At 42.5% G+C, this 27715-nt stretch overlaps 1 protein-coding gene across 7 annotated transcripts; it reads left to right on the top strand.

Annotated features, from left to right (window-relative positions):
• Nucleotides 1–405: 405 nt before the first annotated feature.
• On the top strand, nucleotides 406–24716 carry LOC122163557 (phosphatidylinositol-binding clathrin assembly protein-like). 7 transcript variants are annotated; one of them, XM_042824853.1, is made up of 20 exons: nucleotides 406–550; nucleotides 7058–7200; nucleotides 8283–8358; nucleotides 9056–9158; nucleotides 9338–9431; nucleotides 9534–9645; nucleotides 10682–10788; nucleotides 11367–11408; nucleotides 13685–13770; nucleotides 14940–15063; nucleotides 15876–16012; nucleotides 16289–16392; nucleotides 17874–17933; nucleotides 18032–18142; nucleotides 19783–19914; nucleotides 20049–20079; nucleotides 20581–20701; nucleotides 22554–22610; nucleotides 22939–23049; nucleotides 23579–24716. In XM_042824853.1, the coding sequence occupies exons 1-20, from the start codon at nucleotides 421–423 to the stop codon at nucleotides 23591–23593; spliced, it is 1896 nt and encodes a 631-aa protein (XP_042680787.1). In that variant the 5' UTR covers nucleotides 406–420; the 3' UTR covers nucleotides 23594–24716. The 7 variants fall into 7 exon arrangements, with proteins under 7 accessions (XP_042680787.1, XP_042680789.1, XP_042680788.1 ...); XM_042824855.1 differs by having other exon boundaries at nucleotides 11367–11414; nucleotides 19819–19914; XM_042824854.1 differs by having other exon boundaries at nucleotides 11367–11414; nucleotides 19798–19914.
• Nucleotides 24717–27715: the final 2999 nt, after the last annotated feature.

Here is a 27715-nt window from a genome sequence, read left to right as displayed (position 1 = left end):
ACACCGCTGGGCGGCACATCTCCGCCGGGATCGTCTCGCTGCCGGCTCAGCCCCGGCTCGCTCCGCAGCCGCTTCCCGCGGCGCCGGCCCGCCTCGCCTCACACCCCGCGGGCGCAGCCCCGCACGGCCCGGAGCTCGCCCAAGCGGGGCGGGGCGGGGCGGGCGCGCGGTCACCTGATGCTGCCGCCGCCGCCATTTTGTCTGGGAGTGGAAATGTGAAAGGGAAAGCCTCGGCGCAGCCCGCGGCGGGAGGCACGGCGGAGCCGGCCGCTTTCCTCCGGGACGCGGTCTGCAGCGACGGACGGACGGCCTCACCGCGGACCGCCCCCGCTCCCGTCCTGCCCTCGGCTGCGGCGCTCCGAGGACTCCTCCCCGCCGCCCTTCCCCGGGGAGCCGCTCCCGCCACCCGGCCTCGCCGCGATGTCGGGGCAGTCGATCACCGACCGCATCACGGCGGCGCAGCACAGCGTCACCGGCTCGGCCGTGGCCAAAGCCGTCTGCAAGGCCACGACCCACGAGGTGATGGGCCCCAAGAAGAAGCACCTGGACTGTGAGTACGGCCCTCCCGAGGCCTGGGGCGGGCGGGGCTCCGAGGGGCGCCGGGCGAGCTGCTGGGCCGGGCTGCGCTGCGCTGCCGGAGCGGCTTCCACGTGGAACGAGCGAGCTTTGTACCGCCCGCGGAAACGGGCGAACCGGGAGCGCCGTGCCCGCCGGAGCAGCGCCTGTAGGCACCGCCGTGCTGAGCGGGGGGCTGGCGTGCGGCATCGCTGCCGGGAGCTTCGGGTCTCGGTTTTCTTCTCTGCGCATCCGGGGGGGTGCGGCCGTTCGTAGGGGCTTGTCGCGGTGTTCCTTGGGCTTTGCTAAAAGGCTTGGAGTGAGGTGAGGGGTTGGGAGAAGGTGGATCCACCGCGTCTCTCCAAAACGAGACTGCTCTGCTGCTGCTTTTACGCGTAAATTGAGTGCTAAAACAACTCGGGTGCCACGAAGTGCAGGAAGCTGCCTCCGGTATCTACAGAATCATCGGAGTTGTTGCTTTGTTTCGATTTTAGTTGGTCTTTAACTGCTCAAACCTGTGCTGAACGCTTCCGACTTCGTAGCGTGCAGCGGGGAGGGGACGTGGAGCTGCGCACAGCTCACCTCCGAGGCACGGGTGCAGGTGGGACCGTCGGGTGATGGTGCTAAGGAGAGTGCTGTTCGGGCTGTTGGAGTTTGGAGGCGGTTTGGCTCTGCTGTGGCGTGCGTCTGTTGAAACAGACTTTTTGTTTGAGAGCTCTGGATGTGGGTCACATAGTTACAGCCGGTGCAAATGTATTTCTTATTGATCTGGATGTGCGGAAGCCGGCTGTGGAGGTAAATGCTGCAGCTACCAGGCTGAAATTGAAAGCCTCAAAGCTGAATGGATCCAAGTTGAAGGAGGGAAGATTTAGGTTGGATGTTAGGGGGAAGTTCTTTACAAGGAGAGTGGTTAGGCCCTGGAACGGGCTGCCCAGGGAGGTTGTGGATGCCCCGTCCTTGGATGTGTTTAAGGCCAGGTTGGACGGGGTCCTGGGCAACCTGATCTGAATGTGTGTGTTTGGTGGCCCTGCTAGGCAGGGGGGTTGGAACTGCATGATCCTTGAGGTCCCTTCCAACCCGGGTGATTCTGTGATTCTGTGAATAATGAGCGGTATAATGAATAGGAGCATCGCTTTATCTTGTTTTCTGCCTGAGGTAGAACAGTTTTGCGAGGTAACCCTTAAGGTCAGAAATGGCATCATGGCAGGAAGCCAGGAAGTGGTTGCTCAATAGTTTAAAAGTTTCTGAAGCTTAAAAGATGGAATTCATTGGTTGAAAATCATGTCGTTCACTGGAAGTTACCCTCACAGAATAAGCAAATGGACAGGTGGAAGAACTGTGTAACATGAGAACAGCATAAACTTGTGCTGTGACATTCTTCTGAATGTCTCTTGATACAAGTCTGTTCAGAGCTGTCAGTCTCCTGAAGGTCCTCCTGTGCCACAAGTTCTGTGTTTTGATGTAACTTGTTTTCTATCATTTTTGTCTGAAATTAAGAAAAAGCTTGTTGTGCTAACAGTATATCTTGAAATGGAGGGGCTCTAAGAGGTGAACAAAAAAGATGAGAAATGTGGTACCAGAAGTACCTCTGCAAAAGGAGTTAAAAAATAAAATAAATGCCTTTCTCCCACCTTCACTGAGCACACCGGGTTGCTTCATTTCTAACATTCACAAGACTTTGCGTGGCATTTCCTGATAATTTTTCTTGTCCATCTGTAAGCAAAACTTAGTTGTATCTCATCTGTCTGCCTTTAATACAAGTTCAAATACTGTGATCTGTCACACAATATAGTTTCAAAGCTACAGTGCAAGTACTTCCCAAGTTAAGTAAAACTTGAAATAAAACATAGCCTGGATTTAATGCAAAGCACTGCTGCTTGTTCCTTAGTGTCCCTACGTGTGTGTCATTAAAAATGCTGCTCCATCTGGTATTACTGTAATTGCTGCTTAAAAAACGTGTTTTGAGAGTTGACAGTTGTGTCCAGGATTTGGAGCAGTACCTGTCTCCAGATTCCATTCAGATTAATTCTTAAAATTCCCCTTGTTGCCCAATTCCCTTGGCAAAGAGGGCTTGAACGTTACAGCATGGTATGAGTGGGAAGGTGTTCTGCACACGGCGTGTCGACTGGGATTATTGGGAGGCTTGAGTTCTATCTGACTGCTTGTTGCTAGGTAGTAAAGTTGCATTCTTCTTAAAGAAACCTAAGCAGTGTCAATGGGAATATTTCATATGTGTGTTTTTTTTTTCTCTTAAAGTAGGTCACAGTGTCCTAAATAAGTCAGCAGATCTATTTCTGTAGTATTCTGTAATATTTTAGGATAAAATAAAACATTATGTGATGTTTCTTCATTTTCCTCAGTGGAGTGCTTGAGAGTCTTGTCTCCCCTTCCCTGGTATGTTGGTTCTCTTGCTGTGCCATGCAGTCTTCTAAGGTTGGTATTGCAGTGGAGTGGGGGGAGCTGCTCCATTGGTGACATCTCTTCCTGGGTAACTATGGGAAGGCTACTTCAAAAAAGAAAAAGTTGTAGCCGAGCTGTTAGCTGTGATGCACTTGGGTGTAGCCCAAAGTTTAGAAAACAAACCTCTGAAGAAATGCTGCATTAAACGTGCAACTGAGCACTGAGTAAAACTGGAGTTATTTCTCTCCTTATAACTTGTATACAGCCCACTTAACTGACACATGGGGGGGAAGCAGTTGATGTTCATATAAACTTATAACTACTGTATGCATGCAGGCTTAGAAATATTCTTAGAAGTGGTAATTCAGTTACTTCAAAACTGTGTTACGTAACAAAACTAGGCTGTTCACCTGTTCACTTCAGGTGAAAGCTCAGGTCTCCACTGAGCCATTGCGGATTCATGTTTTGCCCATCATGTCACGTGCTGACTGTTGCAGTTCTGGGGTGTTTTCTGTCTGCCAGCCTTACTGCTGGCAGCTGCTGGTCAGAGATATGTGTGTTGAGATAGAACATGAAGAAACGATCTCAAATGCTCCCCCAGGCAGGAGGGTGTCTGTCTTTAATCATAGAATCACTTGAGTTAGAAAGGACCTTTAAGGGTCATCTAGTCCCTGAATTTCAATTTGACCTGGAGAAAAAAGGCCCAGAACACAGCTGATGTTGGTATCTTTCTCTCTGTGCACATTTAAAGTGGCAATTGCTTAAGGCTTTTTAAAACAAAAACCTTACAGGCTGCATTGAGAAACTCTGCCTAAGGGTTTATTTTGTTTTGTTTTACAAGCAACTTCCAAAAAGTAAATGCATTTTATTTATTTATTTTTTAAGACTCCAGGGTTAAGAAAATTGGTCTCTAATCTTCTCTCCGCTATTCATAGAGCGGCTTCTGTCCTGTGACAGAAGGGAAAAATTAGGGGGATATTGAGCAGTTGTAGTTGTCTCAACTTCTGTATTGACAGTTGTCTTGAAAGGAGTATTCCTGAACTAAGGAAATGATGGCTTCCTTGCTTGGAAGTTGAAAAATACTGGGTTTTTGTCAATGCCGGACTGAGGAGTTTCTGAAGGGCTGATGGCGTATCCGTGCATGCTGCTCTGGAGACCTGTGTGGCTTTGGAGATGATGTGCCAGTATTTCAGATGGGCTGCAGGGGAGATGGCCTTTGTACTCTTCTAGGCAGTAAGATTTCCACAGCTCTTTCAGGCTGCTTGAAATCCTGTACAGAAATCGTCTTCTGCTTTAAAGCCAGGTGACTTTAAACTTTTTTTCTGTGTTAACATACTTCTGAACTCTGTTCAATTCTTGCTCAGGTCCCATAACCTCAAGCACAGCTTGGATCAGGCTGTGAGTAGCACTTCATATGCAGAATTCCTAAAGTGGTTGGGCTCACATCTTCAAGAAGCAAGTTGGTCATCCTGGAAAACCTCACTAGCTCTTGCTCAGAATACTGGACCTGCATTTCTCAATCATGTGAAGTAGTGTGGAATCCAGTGGCACGAGCTTTCCAAATGCACGAGGGCTTTTTCAACATTTGCTGTGTTGTCACTTGACAGAAAAGTACTTCTAGCCTTCTCAGAAAGCAGAGGGCATTGGCTCCCTTCTGAAGGTTGACACCAGGCTGGCTTTTTATCACCATAAACCGTTACAATGGAATAAGCCCCAGTTTTTTTCCCTTTTTTATTTTTTTTAAATGAATGAATAGTTTAGGGAGAGTTGATCAGTTAGAGCATTTGGTATAGTTGCTAACAGTAGAATTCTGTCACATCTTGATAGAGTAACACCTCTAAGCATGTGTTTGCTGTCGATCTGAAGCATGCAAGAAATCTCCCAGGTGTTCATAGAAGGCTTTACTGGAACATCTGCTGGTAGACTTTGTCTGAAGGAAGACAAGACTTGCAGGTGGGGCCAAAATCTGTGTGAAACCAAAATCTCTCCAATAAAATATGAATGATATGATCTGTCTGTCTGCTGTTTCTGTCTTGGAGATCAAAAGTTGTTTTTTAACCTACATCTTTCCTTCAAGTCCTGCTTGTTATTTGATAAGCAGTCTCTTCAGTGGAGATACTGAATAGTAAAATTGACTTGTTTTGTGAAGGAGAGCTTTGTGCAGGAATGCTGTTTTCATTAGGCTCTCTATGTGGTCATGGGCCTCAACGTTTAATGGAACTTCCTTAATTGGCACCTGTTGGTAATGTTACAGACACTGCTCAGCATAGTCTGTGGGTTTGTTTGTTGGGTTTTTTTGTAATTCCTATTCTCAGCTTACAACTCATAAGAGTTCTGCAGCACTTCTCTGCTGGTTGCAGACCCTTCAGTTATATAAAACATGCTGTGATAAAGCAAGCGACAGTCTTAATAATACTTGCTTATAAACAGCATGGATTCAAGAAGACTTAATTACCTCAATGTGCTTTGAGATAATTACTTAGAAACATTATAACAAGGTTGTTCAAGAGATGAAGCTTTGGAGTTAAAACTGACTTTCTTCCTATGTATAAATTTTGGAATGGGAACTTGTTTTGTTACGTGGAGCAGTAACTGTCTGTGGATTGTTTGAGCTTACCAAAATCCTAAAAATGTTTTCAAATTTGACACTGTGTCTGAGGATGACACAGCCAAAAGTTGAAGTGTCTACCGAATGACTTGCTGTTTGAGAATGGGACAGGGGCGTCTTTTAATACTTAACAATAAGGTTTTGATGTGAAGCTTGTTTCAAACTTCCTCTTAGAGCTCTTCTTTTTGTATAGTTATTTCAGTGTTTGTGTGTCGCTTATAGGTGGAATGAAAACTTTCACCCGACTTGAATGTTTTCTACCTATTTTGAAACTTCTGACATCAAAGTGGAATCAGTAAGCAGTTAATGTTTTCTGTATCTTACTGAAGCAGAAGGCTCTCTAAAACTCTTCACTTTCCAAGTTATCTTGTTATAAATTGACTCAAAGTGAACGTTGGTGATCCTTAAACAGATTTGTAGTCAGGGTACATCTGTAATGTATTCTGAGCACATGAATAGGTAGAAACGTTTAAATAGCTGAAGATAGACTTCAGAAGCTGGCTGTGTTGACACCTCACTGTTAGTACCTGGGTGCTGGCCTTCAAGCACTTGCACAGAAGGACCACATGAGCAATAATGCTGATCCACAGCCAGCAGCCTGCTCAGGGACTTGCCTTCAGTAAGAGGCTGCAGAGGAGGTTTTCAGATGAGGTGTTTGTAGTACTGGCCTTGCCCAGTCCTTGAGCTGTGCTTTGATCACACCTGAGACCAAGCTAGCTCACAGGGAATTAAATGAAATGTGGATGTCCTGAGGGGGCGTTAGAACACTCTTGCTTCCTTCTCAGCAGTACCTTTCTCCCCAGGTGTTTGCTGGAGCGTGCTCTGGTTTTGTTCCGGTACTCAGGCGGAGATCTGAAGCTCTCTGTTCTTCCTAGTAAACGTTTAACTATTGAGTTTATGATCAGTCTTTGACACAAACTGCTTGAGACCTGCTGTGATCCCCCACAATATGCTCAGCACGTTGGTGATTAGGTCAATTTAACTGTATGGAAAGATGGGTATGGGCCGATTCTTCCTCTGAAATCTCACAGAAAAGAGGCTTAGTTCAGGTTTGCAGCATCTGGCTGCCAGGTGAGTCAGTTCTCAGGCTAAGATCAAAGTTCTCGAATGCTTGCTGCTTGATCTCAGGAGGTGTCTCTGCTTTCCCACTCTTCTCAGCTTCTCAGTTTTGTTTGGATGGAATGATTTCTGTGTCTGCACTGGCTTTTGAACAGCAATTTGGGCACAGAGTATCTGCAGGAGCAAGGTTTTTTTGTGATATTGGGACTCCTTAAAACAGTCAAAATGCTTTTAAATTCGCATTCATGTCTTTTGCCAAAATGGAGCGAGTTTGAGCTGGAAATGTAAAATAATTGAACTATTTCTTAAAGGAAGAACTGAAGATAAAACTTACAGTATGAATTCTCTGTGTAAAACTACAAAACCTGGTTATCTTCTTGGAGTGCATAACTCATTGCAATGCTGTGTTGTGTTTTATTTCCTTCTTAAATGTAGATCTCATACAGTGCACAAATGAAATGAATGTGAATATTCCACAGCTGGCAGACACGCTCTTTGAGAGAACTGCAAACAGTAGCTGGGTTGTAGTGTTCAAAGCTCTAATTACAACACACCACCTCATGATGTATGGAAATGAGGTAAGATGTAATTAGTTCTGTAAAGGCCTCTTTAATGGTGATTTTTATATTTCAACAGGTAGTAGGTTGAAATTAGGAGATAATCTGAAGTGAAATTCACTGCTTGGAAGGCACTACTTATTGCAACTACAAAGCTAAACTGAATGCTGTAAATCACTGTGTGTATTTTGCTCCCTTCTTCTAATACAGTTGATACCTGCATGCTGAAATGTGAAGGAAAAAAAAAAGAAACAATAAAATCCAATGTTGAACTATAAGAAAAATTGAAGCTTAGAGTCCTGGGTTAGCAATTGGTATCTATTTTTTTTTTTTTTTTTCATGTAATATTTTACAGCAGAGAAGAGCTGTATTTTTATGTGTGTACTGAAACTTCCTTATCTTTGAATAGATGCATCTGGGGTTCAGATCAGAGGTGTCACTAGCCCCAGAAGTCCTGAGTCCCTGATCATTGTGATCGTTTATGGACTCAAACATGGGTCAGGAAGCTAAAAAGCACAGAAGCTGCAGTTGTTGGAGTTGTGTATGGGCAACTTGAAAGAAAAACGTTTAAAACGCCTTGCTGTCTAAATGTTTTGTTTCTTACTCTTCTATTATTTGCTGAGCTAGCTATTATTTTTCAGAACTTAAATGTTCTTTATTCTGATCAGTATGTTGTAAATCTGAATTATACCGAGTGCTGCTCTTTACCACAGTTCTAGTAGCATTATTATAAATTATGTTGTTACTTAAGGGAAGAAACCTGTCTCTGACTTGTACAACGGGAGCAGAAGTGTGGGAACTCATAACTCAGGTGGAGCTCTCACTTTGCATTTTCTAGCTTGGCTGTTGTAAACCTATGACGTTAACACAGCCCGCTCCCCTCCTGCCTGGGCAGCCATGTCTTTTTCTTTTAAGTCATGCTTTTACCAAATCTGCTATTTTGTATGTTAGAAATGTTGCTGACAAGTTTCAAGGTTTTCTGACTCTTGATCTAGTATCTGTTGTTGGAGGTTACGAGAATCAATTATGAATTGTAGTTTTCTGCCTGGATGTTTTGACTGTTGCAACAAAAATTTGACTCCACTTTTTTTTTCCACCAACAGCGCTTTATCCAGTATCTTGCATCTCGAAACACATTGTTCAATTTAAACAACTACCTGGACAAAAGTGCCATGCAGGGTAAGGATCCTTGATTGCCTTTTTGCTCTGTGATTGGTACCTGTGTTGGTGTACTCTGGGGGACAAGTGACATTGAGGTGAGAGTATTATCATTTGTATTGTGTGAAACACCAAAGAATATCTGACCAAGCGTGTATCCCAAGAAGGTGAAATTGAGTTAACTGAGTACTGAAGTTTGCCTGCAATGTGTGTATCATCCTTACAGAGCTGCAAGTTTGAAATAAACTTGTACTATGTAGAGTAGACCTGATGATATCAGCACACTGGTCTCTTTTGAACTTTGATTGCCCTTCAGTATCTGAGAAATAAACGTGAACTGTTAAGGTGCATGGAATGTGCTGCATGGATGGTGAGATAAATCACCAGAGGCCTCAATGCTCTACTAGGAGTATGTTTTCAATCCGATTTCAGATTAGAATGTTGTAATGAGAGCTGCTTGGTTTTTGCCTACTTCTTGGTGTTGTGGGCACTTATTGTCATAATTGCAAGGAATGCATTCCTAGCCTTAGCAAGCTGGGAAGAAGCTGTAACTCTACATGTCAAAGAGGGAAATGGTGAATCTCAAAACCCTGGAATAAGTCTGTGAAGCGCTGCTCTCCAGCAAGTCGATGTGAAATGTAGGAGAGTAGTTCTTGAAAAGAACTTGGAGGAAACTGCATCATTCAAAATATCTAACCTGCAAACACTTAACTTTTAGGCTATGATATGTCTACCTTCATTAGGCGGTATAGCAGATACTTGAATGAAAAAGCACTTTCATACAGACTTGTAGCAGTTGACTTCACCAAAATGAAAAGAGGGTAAGAGATTTTACTGCTTGTTTAGCCTGTGTGTGTGTGGGGGGGGGTGAACACTAGTTATTCTTGAGCTTATCGTGATGGTATTCCTTTTGACCCTTTGAAGTAATCTAATAGTGTGGAAACAGCATAATATTGCTGAGGTTTCTTGGTGACCTGTAAACATGTCTTTTAACCTGTAGGATAGATGGAGTAATGAGAACCATGAATGCTGAAAAGCTCCTAAAAACTCTTCCAATCATACAGAACCAGCATGATGCACTCCTTGATTTTGATGTAAGTACTCTAGGCTCAGTTTTAAGTAACGGTCTCTCATTTCGAAGTAAGTTGCATTATTTTATTAAGTACTGATTTACTTTCTTGTTATTTTCTACACAGGCAAATCCAAATGAACTAACAAATGGTGTCATTAATGCTGCCTTTATGCTCCTCTTCAAAGATTCCATTAGACTTTTTGCAGCATACAATGAGGGGATTATTAATCTTTTAGGTATGTGACACTTCTTTTTAGCTTTCGTTCTTTCACGCAAGTTGTTGAGCAAAATAAAGGACAACTTCTGACTATAATAGCTAGTAAGTTGTTTAGTGTAGTTGTTAACAGCAAAAGTTGTGTTAACCACAACTGGCACGTGCTTAAATACATGCTTTTACCTGAAGATTACGACCTGAAACATAGATTGAAGTCAGAGGCTGACTGTGAGGGAAAAAACAAAGGCACTGTTGGCCTGTTACAGTTAGCAGGCCTGGAGTGTTGAACGTTCTTGAACGTGCACACGCAGCACAACTGACTTAAGATTTCCCACACCTTCTTTATAGCTTGCCTATTTGCTTCTAGCTGGTATTTGAGTCTACACAAGCTTCATATGTGGCATGTGGTTTTTTTGCTCAAGAGTGACCAGCAGTTGGGAAAGCCTAATAATGACTATTCAAACGAATTTCTGAGTGAAACATTACCTGATCAGTTTGTTTTGTTAGTCTGCTATATTTTTTTTCTCACTGAGATATCTGCAGATATATGGAGCAAAATAAGAAAAAGTGAAGGCTGTGGTTGCTGGATCTTTTTATTTTCGCAGATCAGTTCAGTGCATGAATCACTTTAGTGGTCATTTTGATGTGTTTTGGATGTTAGGCTGACTTAAAAACAACAAAACATATTAATATTGGGTCTAAATATGTAGACAAGAATATAGACAAGAATATCGTTTTCAGGTAGTAAGGTGATTTCCTTAGAATGTTACCTGAACTGTCTAATTCAATAATTGCATGTGTTTGCATCCATTTTGTCAAGCTTTGTGATATATTCTGAGACGCTGAATCTCGCAGATGGCTTCTCTCTCTGCTGAGTGCTTTATTGTAGCAGTGACAAGTATTCATGTCAGCGTGGAAACTTGAATAGCTTTGAGTTACCACTGTCTACTCTATCCCTGAAGCTCATATCAGTAATATAATAATATAGTAATATATAATGGTACCAGTTTTGCTGGGGTGGTGTTAGCTTACAAAAGTGTTTTTATTTGCATCCTCAGAAAAATATTTTGATATGAAGAAGAACCAGTGTAAAGAAGGCTTGGATATGTACAAGAAATTCCTATCCAGAATGACTAAATTGTCAGAATTCCTCAAAGTAGCAGAGGTAAATAATTTGATGCCTATGAAAAGATGAATTCCAAGCTACTGTACTACAACAGCAGGCTGTATTCATAATTTTGTAACGTCACCTTTGCTGTACAGAGAGCAATTCCCCAGATAGTGCATTTTAAACTCCAGTTACTCTGAGTAATGTGAAGTGAGATTGTCAGGCATCTTTTTCATTAGCCAAACAATGTAGTAACAGCTTTCTGAAGTGCTGTTACAAATTTGATGAATGGTCCAGAATGAACTGTTAGTGTATTTACACTGCTGTTCTTTGCTGTAACTGCTCGAAGTGGAGAAGTAGTTCCAGTAAGCAATGCAGATATTTCTAGTGCTCCAAGTGGATTTTCTGTATGGAAAAAATGGCTGGATAAAGGCTTGGCTTTGCTTTTAGATGCAAAGCAACGTGCTTCAGATTTCTGAGACGTGTTTTTCACTGAACTCATACTAATTCGGAAGGTGATTAATGCCCATTTTAGTCTGTTAGCTTCTATAAAACATTCAGACCTCAGTTTTTATTTCCATTGCCACTGTGTAAAGCATAACATACTTTATTTTTTTCCTCTTTTGTAAACCCAGCAAGTTGGAATCGATCAGGGGGACATTCCAGATCTTACTCAGGTCAGTGTACGTATCGTGCTGATATCATTCAATTATTTTGTCCTCCACATTTCTTATGACTGGAATGTACCATAACAATCACCTTGGGTGTATTCTATTCCATACACCTATACAGGAAATGCAGGTGTGCACTTTTCCCTTGGATCGTGTGTACTTGGTACTTAACTTTGCAGCTTTTATTTTTGGATTGTTTAAAGTGATAAAGGTGTTTTTTGTTTTTTTTTTTTTTTTTTTTTGGAAGTTCTGCTTTTTGTCTCATGACAAAGGATTAATTGGCTTATAAGGCACAGGCATCTTGCCACACGTACACATCTCTCATACTTGCTCCTAGCAACTCATGTTTCCCTTGCAAAGAACTTGACGCCCTTTGCAGTAGGAAAAAAAAATGTGACCGTAGCCAGCAGAGTGAGGGCAAGAAATGAATGAACACAGCAGTGTGATGTTTTGTGATGTTTGATCTTAGCAGCTTACCTCTGACGAGTACAGTATGTGCAGCTGGCCTGTGTTCCCTGATGAGAACACTGAAGTGTGAGGTGATACTTCAGAGATGACAAGGGCTTGCATGCTGGGTTTGTGTGCGCTCACTTGCACATTAACCAAGGAGTTACAGAAGTCTTCAAATCATGGGGCTTTTTTCTGATTTACTGAGGACAGGAAATTTAATTTTGCTCTTTATTTCTAAAATTTTTATGAGCACAACTTTTCACAGTTACAGCTGGAACACTTTTTTTTTTTTTTTTTTTCTTAATAGCTCAGTTATTTTATTGCAAGCACAATTCTTAGGCAGCTCTCTGAAATGTGGTGGTGGTATCAGCATCTTGTGTATTTTGGCAACTTCAGTGTCATCGTCAGTGAATCAGTCCAATTCCACTCCATACTAAATTTCATGACATTTAATTAGGTTGAGTAATTCTACATCGGCCTTGTGCCAACTCAAAACAATTCCCTGGCATTTCTTAGTTTTGGACTGTGAAAAAAAACATCAGTTTTTGCTGTGTTTGCAGCACCAGCGAGTTCAGACAGGATGATGGATGGCAGCTTGTAATGATAGCCTTTTGTTCATAGTCTGGTCACTCATTTACCTGTTTGTTCAAAATACTTGGATTTCTTGTGTGGATGTCCATATTTTGGTGTCTGTCTAAGCTGTTCCCGAGAGCAATGGATTTCTCTTGAGAAATTTTTACTACTGCTGCTGTGTAACTTTTTGTTTCCTTGATTCTGATTCTGATTCCATTTCTGCCAATTTATGTAAAGAGACAATCACTGTCCTTAGTAGATGTCCTGTTTCATTATGTTGTTGCTTCCTTTCTGTTTGTAGCTGGGACTGTATTCTTTATAAATGCAATTCAGTCTCTTACCTCTGTTTGGGATGTCAGTCTGACATGGCTTTGGTTAGGAGAAGTGAGTCTGAGTCAGGAAAAGCAGACTTATTCAGGTCATAATATCTGTTTTAGCTCCAGCATCTTTTCTGCCATAAAACTAAGTTCTGTTTGCTCAAATAAATTTAAAAACAAAACCTGTGTTGAATATCTGCAACAATGAGCAAGTGTGTAGAAAGGTACTGTTTGTTACTGTGCGGATTTTGTGGTTGAGGAGAGGGATGAGTTAGAGAGTTAAAAAACACAAAACAAAGCAGAAAAGGTATAGAATGTATTTTTCCATGCAGGTAGGTTTTAGCATGTCGTTGCTGTGTTCTCAGACATCTTTGGGAGTTCCTTACGTTATGTTTGCATTTCCTAAGCTTTCACCTTGTGTTTAGTGTGACGTACTAATGCCTGGCTTTCTGCTGGATTTAAATGGAGTTAAGTCTGCTTTTAGAATTTTTTAAATCAAAGAAGAGCATTGAATGTTTGCAGTCTTCTCCTAGGTGACACTGTTCTGGGGGGGGGAATGGAGGGGAGAGTTTCTGCAGCTTAATTTGAAGTGATCTTTCACTCTAGTTTCTTATGTTTTGTATGCCAAAGATTTGGATGAAATTGGGTTGGGTTATTGTATCATGTGCCGAATAGATGCTTCTGCCTGAGACTGTATTGTTGGGATAAGGCTGAATTTGATTGCTTTTTTGTAATTGAACTTCACTCCCTGTTGTCAAGTGTTCCTGATGGGAGCCAAGAACCACAGCTGGGTAGGTGGAACACAGTTGTGCAGGATGAATGACATCAAGGTGCTGTCACTGAAGTGATCATGTTGGTTCTTAGTTGATGGGAAAACTCATCTGTGTACTAAACAAGAAGTCCTTGTCTAAAAGTAGAGCTTCACAAATACTCTAATTTCAGGCACCCAGCAGCTTGCTTGAAGCACTGGAGCAGCATTTGGCTTCTCTGGAGGGAAAGAAAACAAAAGAAGTCTCTGCTGCCAGCAGGTGAGCACCAAATGAATGGCACCTGTGCCTCTACTTAAGATTTGTTGTCATCATCCTAAGAAGTTTTGGGATTCAGTCATTGAGGTTCTCCTCTTGAATTTTATTGGCTTCCAGCTCTATCTTCCCAGACGGTATAATTGTTGTATCTGGTGAGTAATAGTCTGAGAGCTCCACTGCACTTGTTCCTTAGATGTGTGCTTTTGTCTGACGGTATATTGCTGTATTGTAATAAACCACTGAGCTGAGACGTTGTGTATTATTCCTTGCACTTTTTTCTTTGTTTGAATCCTCTGGCTCATAAGACTTGTATGGTATTTGGAGTTCAAGGCTTTCTGCTGTTAGGCTGGTGTTCGTCTTCGTTGCCAGTTATTTACTTCTTCAGTCATGAATGCCTTAACCTGCCTATGAAAGTTCTTCAGTCTCAGAGCTGCCAAATGAGCTTTGATACTTTGTGCTGACAGGAATTATTTCTGTCAGGAGAAGAGGGAGAGTACTGGTGTGTATGAATGTGTTTTGATTGAAGGGCAAAAGATTTGGTTTGGGCGTACACCAATATATATATGCATACATCTAAGGGGGAACCCCCTTAAATATGTGGGCAGACTCTGATAAAGGAAGGTATCAGTGTAAAGTGCATTCCTGAGTAGCTGTCTTATGCCTCAGATTTCTTTCTTTTTTTTTTTTTTTTTTTAAAAGTATCTGATGATTTTCCATGGCAGTATTCCACTAAAGCGTGCAGTATTGGGAATAACTTTGGTGTGTTGCTTCTTGCTCTGTCCTACTGTGGTCCCCCCCCCCCATGCAAGCTTTCTGTGCTTCTGCCACTTCAGTGGAGCAGAACTGAAGTCTAATCAACATGATGCTAATATGAATAGAAAACTGGTATGTTCGCTACTTGACAGTTCCTACCACAGAAACCTGGGGAGTAATGCTGTGTGTTCCTGTCACATGTGTGGCACGTGATGAGGCTGGGTAGGTGAGGGTTGTGGTTGGACTTGATGATGTTGAAGGTCTTCTCCATCTTCAATAATGCTATTATTCTGTACCAAAGAGCAAGGTAAGAGAAGGCTGCGGTGGCAGGGGAGTAGCACAACTAACACTTAATGCTTAAACTGTGAGATCTGTGCCTGGCTGATTTTGGTTAATAAAAACTTCCTGCTGTTTTTTAGGGCTAGTGCTCTGTCCTGTGCTGTTTCCACGCTTGCCAACACTGGGATGTCATTGAGCAGGATGGATGAGAAAGAGAAGCAGCAGGCGTTGGAGGAGGAACAAGCTAGACTGCAAGCTCTTAAGGTATTCTATGTTTGCACACATCTGTATATGTATACATGTATAATGTTAGTGTCCCTTGCTACTCACTGTTGAGCTGCTTCACCAGAAAATCTTGGCTGGTATTGTGATGCAGCTGTTTTAGTTGGTTATTTTGTGATTTTTATTTTTTTTTTTTTTTCCGTTGGGAGTTCTATCAGATGTCTCCCCTGTGCTGTTTCTGTTATAGCAGAAGTTGTAGCTGCTGTCACAAGTTAAATGGATTAATAGGAAACGCATTTGGGTTGGGTGAGAAACTTACAAACTGACTGAATTTCTTTTACTTGAGGAATGTGCTAGGAAACTGTGTTTTGACACGTTGTGTGTAAATGCAGTGAGCTGTAACCAAGGGATGTGCGATCCAGCTGTAACCGAGGGCTGTGACCTAAAACTAATTGTATAAAAAAGACAAGTAACACCTCGTAGGTGGGTGTTCAGATACACATCAGTTTAGGCTTCTGGAGATTTGATTTGGGCTATAAGGGATCCTGGCAGCAGAGAAATGCATCTTTTGGAAGGGAGGGAGCCTCATATGCGTTGCTCTAAATGCCAAGGTGAGACTTGAGGCTTTCAGGATGGTTTTTGTGAAGCCTTTTGTGGCTACGTTAAAACAAACCTGAAATCAGCTTTCTGTTTCCTTGATTTTGTGGAAAAGATGATTTTGAGTTTTTTTTTTTTTGTTTTTTGTTTTTTTTTTTTTAATTTAAGGAACATAGTTGAACTATTTTTTTTGAAAGGGTCTGAAGGGTGAACAAAGTAATAACACTGAACTCCAAACTGTGTATCTGGACTTTCAGGAGCAGCGATTAAGAGAGATTTCTGTAGTATCAAATTCTACTTCCACATCAGCATCCCCAAGCACCTTATCAGGAAAAAGTGTGAATACCACTGCAGCTGTTGACCTCTTTTCAGTATCGGCACCCACAACAAATAGGTGAGAGAGATTCTTTTTTCTGAAGTAAGCCTGAATGCTGGGCTGGTCTGGCAGCTCACAATTTTAAGTACTTCTTGAGAGTAACTTCCTACTTTCTTGGAGCATTGATGGGGTTTTTGGTATCACTTGCTAAGAAATAATTTAAAAGAAAATATATTGTTTTGTACTGTTATTTGTGGCTAGCTCCTGGTGAACAAGAAACAACTGAGATATCAGTGTGAATTTGTGTGTAACTCAAGAATACAATACATATTGTGTCTCTTTCTTTCTTTTCAGCATGCCCAACCTTTCCAGTGATCTTTTTGATCTTCAGCCTGTGTTTGTTCCAACTGTACAGGGTACTGCAGCTACAGCAACGTCAGCAGGCAGTGCTTGGGGAGGTAAGCTTATTTAGTTTGACTGGGTGATTACTTTGGTTTGATGTGTGATTCCTTAGAATATAGGAATAACTCCAATGAGTTCATAGTTGAATTGAGTTCACAGTGAAATACTTGGGGCTTAGGAGACAGAATTTTTTGCATCCAGATATCTTGGAGCCTGTCAGAGTACAGAGCAGCTAATCTGAAAGTTCTGAAAATTTTTAAATTGTAACTGCAGACCTAATTTTTAGAGTACTTTCTTCCATCTTCTCCCTTATTCTGATCTTTGTTTGTTTGTTTTTTCCACCAAGATGACTTCAGTGGTCATAAACGTACCTGTACTTCTGTGCATCATCCTCTGACAAACCACAAAGCAGTCTTTGTATTTTGTGCACAGTTTCTGAGGGAAAGAATAAAAACTGCCAACCAACACTTTCTGTGGTATAGGTACTGAACCTGTGTCCCCAGCAAAGGCCGTGCCTGCAGCCTGCCCAGAATAACAACTGTGAATTGATTGTTGAAATGAGTTGACTGTTTCTTGGGCACAGCACTCATTATAGCCCTGCTTGTTCTAAAGATTTGTCAGGAGAGATGTCAAATGCCTTAAACACTGAAACAAGGAAGTGAGGGGTTCGTATTTCAATAGGCAGAATCGATGCTTAGTAGTTCCATGTTAAAATGCTAGATTTATGAAGCCAAAGATGTAATAGCTGCTTTTTTTTCTTAGTAGGTGACTGTCTTTTTCCCCTCCCCTCCCTGTGGCAATAATGAAATTATTTTCCCTAAATAAAGAAGGCGGTGAATGATTTTATCCAAAAGTCAGAATTCCTATCTCTTAACAGGCCACTGTGTGGCAGGTCTACAGTTTAGCTTTGTTTAGAACATCTCACATGCAGTCATCTGTCCTGTCGTTCTTCCCTGTCTGTGTACTCTGTATTCTTTCCTTTACTTCTGCATCTGCAAGGTCCTTTCTCGTCCTCAAATGGTTGTGTTGAGTCTCCACCTCATCTGGACATCTTTGACATGAAGCCAGTTGAAGAAGCTGTAAAATCTACTGCCCCTTTCATCAGTGCTAGCTTGTCTTCCAGACACACAGTGGAACTATTTAGTGGTAAAAATCAAAACCAAAGCATCTCATTTCTTTGCAAGTGGAGATAATGCTACTAGTAAACTGGGTGGTGCTGTCTTTGTGTAGTTGGGACCAATCTGCTCTTAACACATGAAAGTGGTGCATTAGTTCCAGTAGTAAATGTGGTTCCTTAAACATGTATTTCTCAAGTTCAATTTCCCCAACCTAGACCATTGAAAACTGTCTTTTAGCTGAAAATTTTGTTGACTTTGCAAACTGCAACTTGGTTTTACTTTTGTAGTGGGGAGGGCAAGTTACTTTCGCTGCTGGAACTTGCAGTTCTTAAATTTTAACTGCAGACCTAAAGTTTAGAGCACTTTCTTCCGTTTTCTCTCTTAAGCTGATCTTTGCTTTGTTTTTTCTTTTTGCCAAGATGACTTCAGTGGCCGTAAACCTACCTATACCTCTGTGTATCATCCTCTGTCTGTTGATGGTAATTTGATCTCTTTATGTTTTTGACTTTGTTTTTGCTGAAAAGAGTGGTGTTGTTTCATGGGTGTACCTGATTCCCCTGTATTTTTTTTTTTTTAGGTTTTCCTCTTCATTCAGCTCCTCCAAGTGCCACCCCTTCAGCAATCAATGTGGACTTTGATGCTGTTTTTGGAGGAAAATCTACAGCACCGCAGTACAGGACTGCAAGTGGTAAAAACTGTCTTACAATTAGTTTGCACCCTGCAGGCACACAGAATTAGAGAATGGCCCAGGTTGGAAGGGACCTCAAGGATCATGAATCTCCAACCCCCCTGCCACAGGCAGGGCCACCAACCTCCGCATTTAATACTAGACTAGTTTGCCCAGGGCCCCATCCAACCTGGCCTTTGAACACCTTTAGGGACGGGGCATCCACAGCCTCTCTGGGCAGCTGTTCCAGCACCTCACCACTCTCTCTGTAAAGAACTTCCCCCTGACATCCAGCCTAAATCTCCCCTCCCTCAACTTCAAACCATTTCCTGTTGTCCTGCTGTTATCTACTCTTTCAAAGAGGATGATTCCCTTCTTGTTCGTAGGCTCCCTTTAGGTACTGAAAGGCTGCAATGAGGTCACCCGACAGCCTTCTTTTCTCTAGGCTGAACAAGCCCAGCTCCCTCAGCCTGTCCTTGTAGAGGAGGTCCTCCAGTCCCCTGATCATCTTTGTGGCTCTCCTCTGGACCCTTTCCAACAGCTCTCTGTCTTTCCTGTTCTGGGGCTCCAGACCTGGACACGGGGCTCCAGAGGGGGCCTCACAAGAGCAGAGTAGGGAGGGACAAAATCACCTCCCTGTCCCTGCTGGCCACTCGTCTTCTGATGGAGCCCAGGATCCTATTTGCTTTCCAAACTGCAATGCACACTGCTGGCTCATGTTCAGTTTTTCATCCATCAGGACCCCCAGGTCCTTCTCTGCAGGGCTACTCTCAAGGAGCTCCTTCCAGTCTATATGAATGCCTGGAATTCCTCCGGCCCAAGTGCAAAATCTTCAACATTGCTGTGTTGAACCTCATTAGGTTCACCCAGGCCTACCCTTCAAATCTGTTAGTAGAATTGCTCTTGTGGTGTGGAAGTTAATAACTTAATGACTTAATACATTTGTAAGTTGATAACAAACCATCAGTTTAATTAGTTATTTAAATTTAGCTCTGACTTGTTTCCTTCTGCCTACTGATTGTTTCCTCTTTCTTTTTGGGGGGACAAACGTTGGCCCCGTGGATGTCTCTTAATGGGTAAGTTTACATTAATCTGTTTCAGTGCTCCTGACTTCGATGTTAATATTATTAACACGTGACAGTGAGTTCCCTTGAGCTTCACTGGGAGGCATTGCACCTAAAAGAATGCAAGAGTAGTTGTGGGTATGCTTTGCTTTTGGAATAACTTAAGTTCTGATCTCTTCTCTTGGGGCTGTTTTCTCTTGAAGTCCCTATAAACATGTAGGAACTCTTGTGAACGTTCCAGATGCCAGCAGTACCATGAAATTACTGCTGGCGGTTCCAAGAATGCCTTGAAACTGTCTTGAATGACTTTGTTCTTGAGGTTCTTTTAGGGGGGTTTGCTTAATTTAGAAATTCTGTCAGTTACTGCTGAAGCATAACTGAAGACTTTACCAGATAGGCAAACAGCATTCCTTAAGAAATGAAAGTGAAATGATGCTTCTGCTTACTCCTTAGTGCTTCCAGCATGTTTTGCCTCGGTATGTAAGAAATACTTAATGTTGCTTAGGGTTCTCTGCCTTTCTAGCTTAGGACAGACTATTTTATTAAGTTCAGTGTCACCTTTGTTAAGAGCTGGTTTTTTGTTCTTTTTTTTTTTAGCTATTAAATATCTAGATGATGTTTTGCAACCCACAGTACCACCGCCAAGTCAAAGAGCCACCTCAGCCAACCAGCCAAGTGGAAAAATCCTGGCAAATGACCTTGATTCTTCTCTCGCTAATCTAGTGGGAAGTAAGCATGAAGCTTTTCCCTTGTTTTTAGTAACAAAATCAAACAAGCAAATGATTTTTCTTCTCACAAGTAAAATAAATAGATAAATAAAAATACCTGGGACTTACATATCTATGTTTTTCCCACCCTCCCAGGTCTTGGCTTTGGAGGAACTCCATCCAAAAAGTAAGTGTGTCTGTCTATTTAGGATACTCCTACACGACTCCTTAGTAGGCAGTAGCACAGTTTCACAGCACTGACATTGATGACAACAGTCTCAGTTCAGAGTAATCTGCTACCAAGAATAGTGTTGGAAGAGTGAGTCTGTAGTCAGTCACCGTAACAATCGGCCTTAACATTTGAGTTCATTTCATCTTGTAGCTGCTGTGCTTGGAAGTGTTTTTGAGTCACTACAAAAGATCTTGTGGTTAAGTCAAATTCTTGTGAGCTATTGCACCGTATGGTGAAATGGTAGGGAGCTTTTAACCCAAAACAGAACCCTTGGACTTCCTACTTGCTGCAGCAGAGAAATGTAAGGAGAGAATTAAATCCTTTAGTTTTTTTTACTACCCATAGATTTCAAATGCCTGCCTGACTTAAGATGTGTTTTCCTGTGTTCTATGACATCGTTGTTCTTGTTGTTCTCTCTGGCTCTGTCTGAAAACTAATACCACAGTTTCCTTTCAGGTCTGATATGCAGTGGACTCAGCCTGCAGAGAAAAAACTTACTGGTGGAACAAACTGGCAAGCAAAAACGAGCACATCGACCACATGGAACCCTACTCCCTTACCCACGCTGCCACATATGGTAACTGCTGTACTGCTGGAATTGCTCTTTGTTCCAGGAAATGTTTCTGCACTGCATGAATCAATTAGAAAATAATAGCAAAACCTGCCTGGGACAGGAGTGGGGGGCAAAACTGCATGCAGGGTCACTTCCCAAACTCAAGAAAGTGTGTTGCAGTGTATTTCTTTCCCTGTTAAAGACTTTGGAGGAGGGTTGGGAATCCTCGCACTTGAGACCTTGAACCGTTTGTGAGTTCTTTATGAGCTGAGTTGATCTCAAAACAACAACGTCAAGGTACGATTGAGAGACTCGAGCACGTACATGTGCACCTTTTAAGAATCCAAAGAACTTGTTTCAGGAGTAGAAGAAAAACAGTATTACTTCTGGTTTGTGCTGCGTTTTAGTTGTATTATATGAAATGATATTGCACCCCTGCAGGGCAACTTAATTATTGTTTCAAGCAGCACTTCAGGCTTGTAATCATGCTTAACAGCAGTGTCATCACTTTTCCAACACAACGCACAGAGTCACACAGCACACAGTAACTCTAAAGAAGTTGCTTCTGTGAAGGACTTCCACTTCTTGGAGGGCTGTCTGTAGGCAGCTGGCTTTTCAGTCACTTGCCAGGTGTCTTCCATTCCGCTGTATTCATACAAGTGCAAACTTCTTTTGAAATATAGCTGCCTTGGAGGGAAATAAATTGTTCCTCCCAGTTGCTTATAACTACAGTAGTTGCAGAACTTACAATGAGTTTCGAACGGCCATCTGATTTAGTGCTTCCAATTGGAGTACATTTGCCTGTGATGCCTTTTTCCTTCAGCTTATACAAGTACGCTCACTGAAAATTTAAGCAGCTTAATGGACAGCACTGGACTGAAATAAAACCCAAATGTTCTAGTTAGAGGATTGCAGTACTTACCATCTCAGAAGTCTCATGTGCCAGATCTTTTCATCCTTTCTTCACATTCTGGAACATCTCATGTTAAAAGTGCCTGTTGTGTTTCTGTTTTTGAAAGAAGGATGAAACCTCAGTTGATGTGGCTCACTGTGGGTTTCAGTTGATTTTTTTGTTTTGTTTTGCATTGTCACATGAGATACTTTTCTTAGATGGTTGAGTGCCCTGTGCCAAGCATCTCCTCACCCATTGGCTTGGAATTTCAACCATTCCCGGTGCAAAGAACTAACTCAGCTATGAACAGCTTTAAAATCAGTGCCCAAGTACTGGAGAGGTCCAGGCATTGCAGCTTGGCCTGTGGCGTTCATAGTAACTCTCAAATTCACGCGTAGTGTTCATACTCCTTCATAAAACAACACCCAGCATTCAGTAAGATCATTACCTCTACCAGTTGAGACAGAGCAATATGAAGGGCACACGTCACCATGTCTACGTACATAACCTCATAAAACTGGCTGCCAGCTTGAGACGCTTGTCGTTTTTTTCATCAAATATTTTGCAGTGTGTTGCTGACATCAGAAATATGCGAGCAGCACCTGGCTGCAGTATATTAAAATCTGCCTGAACATAATAAGTTTTACCTTTGCTGGAGATCTTGTCAGGGAATGTAGGATGCTACTGATGGTATACTGCCCTCGAGCTTCCTCATCCCCATTTTAAATTAGTGGGTTGAGCATAGGTAGTTGCAGTATTGGATTGGAATCCATCTCCCTTGGTTACAATATCCAATCTGAATACCTCCTTGCACAATTTTCTGTCCTTACTCCTTTTGCTGTGCCAGAACAGAGTACATTATCCTGGACATGTAAGTCACTTTCTTGTGAATGCTGGTTGTAGTAATTACTTGAAAAATGTTTTGTATGCCTGACTAGTAGGTGTGAACTTACCTAATATACACTGCAATTTTCTTGATTGAAGGTGCCTGCTCCAGTTGCATACCAAGTGACTACGCCTCAAGTGCCTGTCTATGGAATGGTAAGAACTGTGACAGTCTCCTGTCCCTGAAAACCTGAGTGTCTGCTGGGTTTGTGGCAGGAGTTATTCCTCAAACAGCACTGTGACTTTCATATAACTTCATCAAGTTAGTAGTATGTGAAAGCAGATGGTTTTGTCACCACGCACCTGCAAGAGGTGGTATTAAATCTTAGACAGGAAGACTTTTTTGAAAGCTCTGCTATGTGTGTCTGCATCTCCCTGCTTATTTTCTACTACGTTTACAATGCAAAAAGATACCACTTCTAGAACCAGTTTTAATTTTCGTGTAACTGGTTTTTGGGTTTGTTGCTTTCTTTTTGTCTCCCAGCAGGTCCCTCCTCAGATGGGAGCTGCTCCTTTGATGGCACCCCAGTCAGTGATATATACGCAGCCCGGTCTAAGGCCGACAAATCCTTTTGCACCTGTTTCTGGAACACAGGTAAACTGTTCTTTTTAAATGAAAGGCCACACTGAAACTTGAGTCTGAGTGAAAGCAACCCAGTGTTCGTTGATGTATTTTTGCATCTGAAAGCAAGGGGTTCTTCAGTCAGAAGTGTCAGCTTTTGCTGGTCAGAAAGCAAATTCAGCGGGTGAAAGCATGCAAGTGTGGGAAGGAAAGTAAAATTCAGAAATGTTGTGGTTAGCTTTTCACCATGTCAGTATTAGGAAAAGGGGAATGGCATTGGCATGTAGACTTCCTCGGATGTTAGCTGGATACTTGGGTTTGCCTTACTGGGTAGAGGAATGAGGAAGGCTCTCTGAAGGCCTATGTGGTGGGGAGGTAAAAAGGGATGGACGAGCGATTGTTCAAGCTGAAGGAATTGTCATTCAAATATGTTGGTCTTAATGTTCTTCAGGACAAAACCCAGCTTGGAGGTAACTGGGCTTGTGAACAGATGTAGAATTCTGAACCTGTGAGTAACCATGTGCTATGTAAGCAGCATTAACACGTAATCCCTGTTTTACAGATACAGTTCATGTAGAGCCACCAAAGCTGCAAGATGTGAGAAGAACCAAATACTGGTAAAACGAAAGAAGGAAATCTTTCTGTGATTTCTGGATTCCTGAACAGGGTGACTGTTTCTCCCCTGTGCGACATAATGGTGTTTTGAATTGCCGTGCTTTAGGGATTCTTGTTTATAACAGTCACTGCTGTGTGAAATGGTCTTGGTCACCAATTTCAAGATTGCTTGGCAGGAAACTGTGTTCTCAGAGGCTGAAGGTTGACTTGGAAGGCACAAACTGGATTCTTCTCTTCAGAGCTGAGAGGGTTACACGATTGCTTTGCAACCTGGTTCTTCAGTGAATTGTGTTAAGAAATGAATGGAAAACGTTAACTCTTTATTCTCTCTGTAAATGAGGTGGCTGTTGTAACCAAGACACAACTCAAAGCTGAGCAATAGCTTTTTTGTACACTTAAAGAAATACTCTGATAGAGTAATATTTGTGTTATCCTAATGCCAATGTTGTGTGAAATCAGACAGCTCTGACATCAGAATAGCTGAGGGTAATCTACAGCCTTTATAATGTGAGTTTTAAATGCTGTGAATCAACAAGATCTCTACATATTCAGAAACGCAGGGAGTCAAGTAAGTGATTGCACCACTGGGATGGCAGTGTTACACAGCTGGTTGAAATCACGGCTAGTTGAAAGAGCCTGGCTCTGGCAAGGGCTGCCGTAGGGTAGGGGATACAAGTGTGTCACAACAGCACGGACAGCCTCCAACGGGTGACAGCAGGCGCACTTTCATTGAGTGTCTTCTCCACAAAGGGCATCTTTCACAGCTGAAGGGAGAGTAGATCCTGTTACAGTGAACGTAGATCCCCCAAGCAGCAGCAAACGAGAGCAGCTCAGAGCTCTGGTTGCTAGCTACAGAAGAGGTAAGCTATCCAATTTGAAAGGGTGCTGGGAGAAGACGTCCACTAAAAAACCCTTCCCTTTGAGCTTACAGACTTTTTAGAAAGCAAGCTTTGCCATAATGCTGGTGTTTCAGAACTGGCAGTTTTACAGAAATAGTCTTGCTCTGGTGAAGTGCTTGTGCTCCTTTTCTGAAACAAGAATCTACTTGCAACCAGAATAAAAGGAATGATTTTTAAATATGTAAATATGTGCAAACTTGTAAATAAGGTTTTCTTTCATGCTGCGGTAATCTTTTCCTTCTGTAGTATTTTCAAGACAAAAATGCTTTCTTAAGAAATAGAGGCTTGAGAGGAATACCTTGTATGTGAAATAATTCCTGACGTGTGCTGTTGCTGGTGAGGCAGTTGTCTGTGCTTCTGGCACATCCTGCATATTTAAGTCTTTCTCCAAAGTTTAGGTGGGCTATGAAAATGCTGCCTTGTATTTTTTTGTTGTCCAATGCAAAGTGATAGCATATTGCAAAAAGGGGGGAGGGAAATGGGCGAGTAATGGGTGAACAGAATAGGGAGCAGAATGCAAGGAAAACCTCTCCTGCCAATTGTAATGCTACCAGTGATAAATGTGAAAGGTGGGTTTTCAAAACAACATCAGTCTTCTGCTTCTATACCCTAAGTAGGCCTTGAGAGTACAGTGCTGTTAATCTGGGTGTAATTGACAACAGAACTGCAGAAATCTGACCCGCTATAAATGCAGATAGGCCTGGAAGTCCTGTCAGTCTGTCCTTTCCAGAAGAACTTGGAAGAGCAACGCTTTTCACGTTGCGGAGACGAGCTTTCTTTTTGAATGCTTCATTATGTCCCAGGAGCGCAGAAGAAATGCTACAGAAACACACTTGTCAAGTGAAACAGTTAAAAAATAATTAAACGAAAACAACGGCAGAAGAGGAAAACACAACAGCCCAGCTTACTGGCAGATGTAACCTGGTATGCTGTAGTTCCACGCCTGTTTGAATTACAGAAGAGCTTTCCTCCAGCTCTCTTGGGCTGAGCAATGGTACAGTTTAAAGGCAGTGAATTCTGCGATGCCTGTAGTTGCCCTCTGGGTGATGAGGAACAGATGCCACTGAGAAGGGATCACTGCTGAGGAGGAGGCTGTTTTTTTAGGAGATAGGTACTTCCTTGGATATATCCAGCATGGAATAGTCTTGAGTTCAGAGTCGCAGTGTTTCTAGTAAGAAATGATGGAGCTGCGAGTGCTGCAGCCAGGCAGTTTGCAGCACCAGGAACTGTGAGGTCTCCTCTGATACGGCGTTGCTGAAGTAAAGATCTGTTCGGTTATTCAAATCTGCAAATAAACAAACATACTGTTAGCCAGATATTTAAAACTGAAACAGTTGCAGAGCATTTGGAATATCCAGAATGGACAGACTTTGCTGCAAAAGGAGGTACTAATGAGACCAGCCAGCAGTTGTAGTGCTGCTCCGCCTTGTGATTTGCTCTGCATTTCTTTAGTGTCCTTGTAGCAAAGCAATGTGAGAGCAGCTTCCTATTGGAAAAGGGGAGATGGCCGCACAGTGCCCCCTGCAGACCTGCGAAGCTCCGCTTTTAGTCTCGTTTGCAATGCTGGGCACGTGAGAACTGTTAGCTCAGCTTTATCCTTGGGAAGAAGAGATGGCTGGCACAAGTGGTGGGGGCAGTTCTGCGGAGTGAAACTGGGAAGAGAGATGGAGATGAATGTCACTTTCCCTTTTGTCTTCCAACTCCTTGGCTCAGAATCCCGCTCTGAATGCTTGCTATCCGCGATGTCACTCCACGTGTGGCAGAACAGGAGGAAAGCTCTGCAGTATGCTGTGTGCCTTGCGCCGCTGTACTTGAGCGGTTGGTTTGAGGCTGGCAGTCGGGACTCAGCAGCGCTGCAGGAGGGCTGTCTTCCAAGGCGTGTACAGTAAGATGGCTGGGCTGCTGGGGAAGGTTGATGGCGTTAGGCCTCTTGCACTTGACAAGTGAACCTCTTTTTAAATACCCGTGTTTTCTAATGCTCTTCAGGTCTAGTTCGACTTTGCCTCCACAAAGTGACAGACTTTGACTTTTTTTTTTAATTCAGACAAATTATTTACTAAAGAAATCTCAGTTCTGTGCACATAGAGATGCAATGAGTGTAGGGAAAAACTGCAAGCAGACATTGCTAATGGAGAAGGAAAAAACTAACAATAAAGCCCCCAACTATGAGATCGACTACAGGGTGTATCCACATCAGTTTTTTTCTGTGGCAGGGACGTGGGGGGTGGGGGGTGGGTTGCAATTTGAATAGTAAGCGCTGTGGATCGGTGCTTAATTTGTATATAAAAAGGAACACTTGTGTTTTGGGCAGTTTGTATTGTAAGGGCAACATTTAAAGGCACTGCGTCTCGGTCTTTTATTTCCATTTTAAAGATTATATTTTTGAGCAATGGAAACTGTACGTGTGATCATTTGTACATCTGCTGGCAGCTATGAAGAGAGAAGAGCGTGCTGTTACTCAGCAGATGCCTGATTTGTTGTTGATATTTACATTAAAGGAACTGCTCAGTAAGGCGGTCTTTAAAGAGATGGCAGTAACCTCTGCAGTTAGGAGAGTTGTGCCAGCAGGTCTTTGGTCTGTCTGAAACGTGCACCCTCACATCGCTCACACTTCATCCTTTCCCAAGTGTCTGTCCAGAATTTCTCTTTGGAGTAATGGAGCAGCAGGTGCTGGAATAGCTTCTTCCTCCTCACCTCCTCCACTGTTTACTTAGTAGGTCTTGTTTTCTATGTGATGTTTTTCCCCAGAACAGGTTTGTGCCTTTATTGGATATTTATTTAAAAGGACCTACTCTCATTTAGGCTGTTGAGGCTTTTCTCAGATGTTTTGTACAGCTGTTCCTGTACGTGAGTTGCTTCATTTTCTAAGGCTATAAGGTGTGGGAAAATACCATCCACAAGCTGGAGGGGAAACTTATAGGAAAAGTACTGAGGGTTTGCATTCTACCAACTTCTTTTCTTCTTTAAGGAAAAAAAAGAATAAAAAGCCGAAGCCCAAAGTTGGCTGTGGGCTCTGTTGATATTTTGACTGGGCCTTTACAACTTGTTAATTGTTTTGTTTTTCTTTAAGATTGCTGCTCATATCCAATCATTAGAAATGTTTTGAAAAATAAACTTTGGAACACCTGAGGGATGGGGGTGTGTGTGTGTGTGTGTGTGTGTGTGTGTGTGTGTGTGTGTGTGTG

Source organism: Centrocercus urophasianus, unplaced genomic scaffold (genome assembly GCF_019232065.1).
Source record: "Centrocercus urophasianus isolate 14NV4802_14NV808 unplaced genomic scaffold, USGS_Curo_1.0 seq_24, whole genome shotgun sequence".
Classification (NCBI taxonomy): Eukaryota; Metazoa; Chordata; class Aves; order Galliformes; family Phasianidae; genus Centrocercus; species Centrocercus urophasianus.
Note: the sequence above shows the minus strand (reverse complement) of the source record. Positions and strands in the feature narration are given on the sequence as shown.

Bases quoted from the DNA above. Each gene is read 5' to 3' on its own strand.
- LOC122163557 (XM_042824851.1), top strand. From the start codon at position 421: ATGTCGGGGCAGTCGATCACCGACCGCATCACGGCGGCGCAGCACAGC. The intron at 9,646-10,681 runs GTATGTGACACT...TTGCATCCTCAG, and splicing joins GGGGATTATTAATCTTTTAG to AAAAATATTTTGATATGAAG. The intron at 20,702-22,553 runs GTAACTGCTGTA...TCTTGATTGAAG, and splicing joins TACCCACGCTGCCACATATG to GTGCCTGCTCCAGTTGCATA.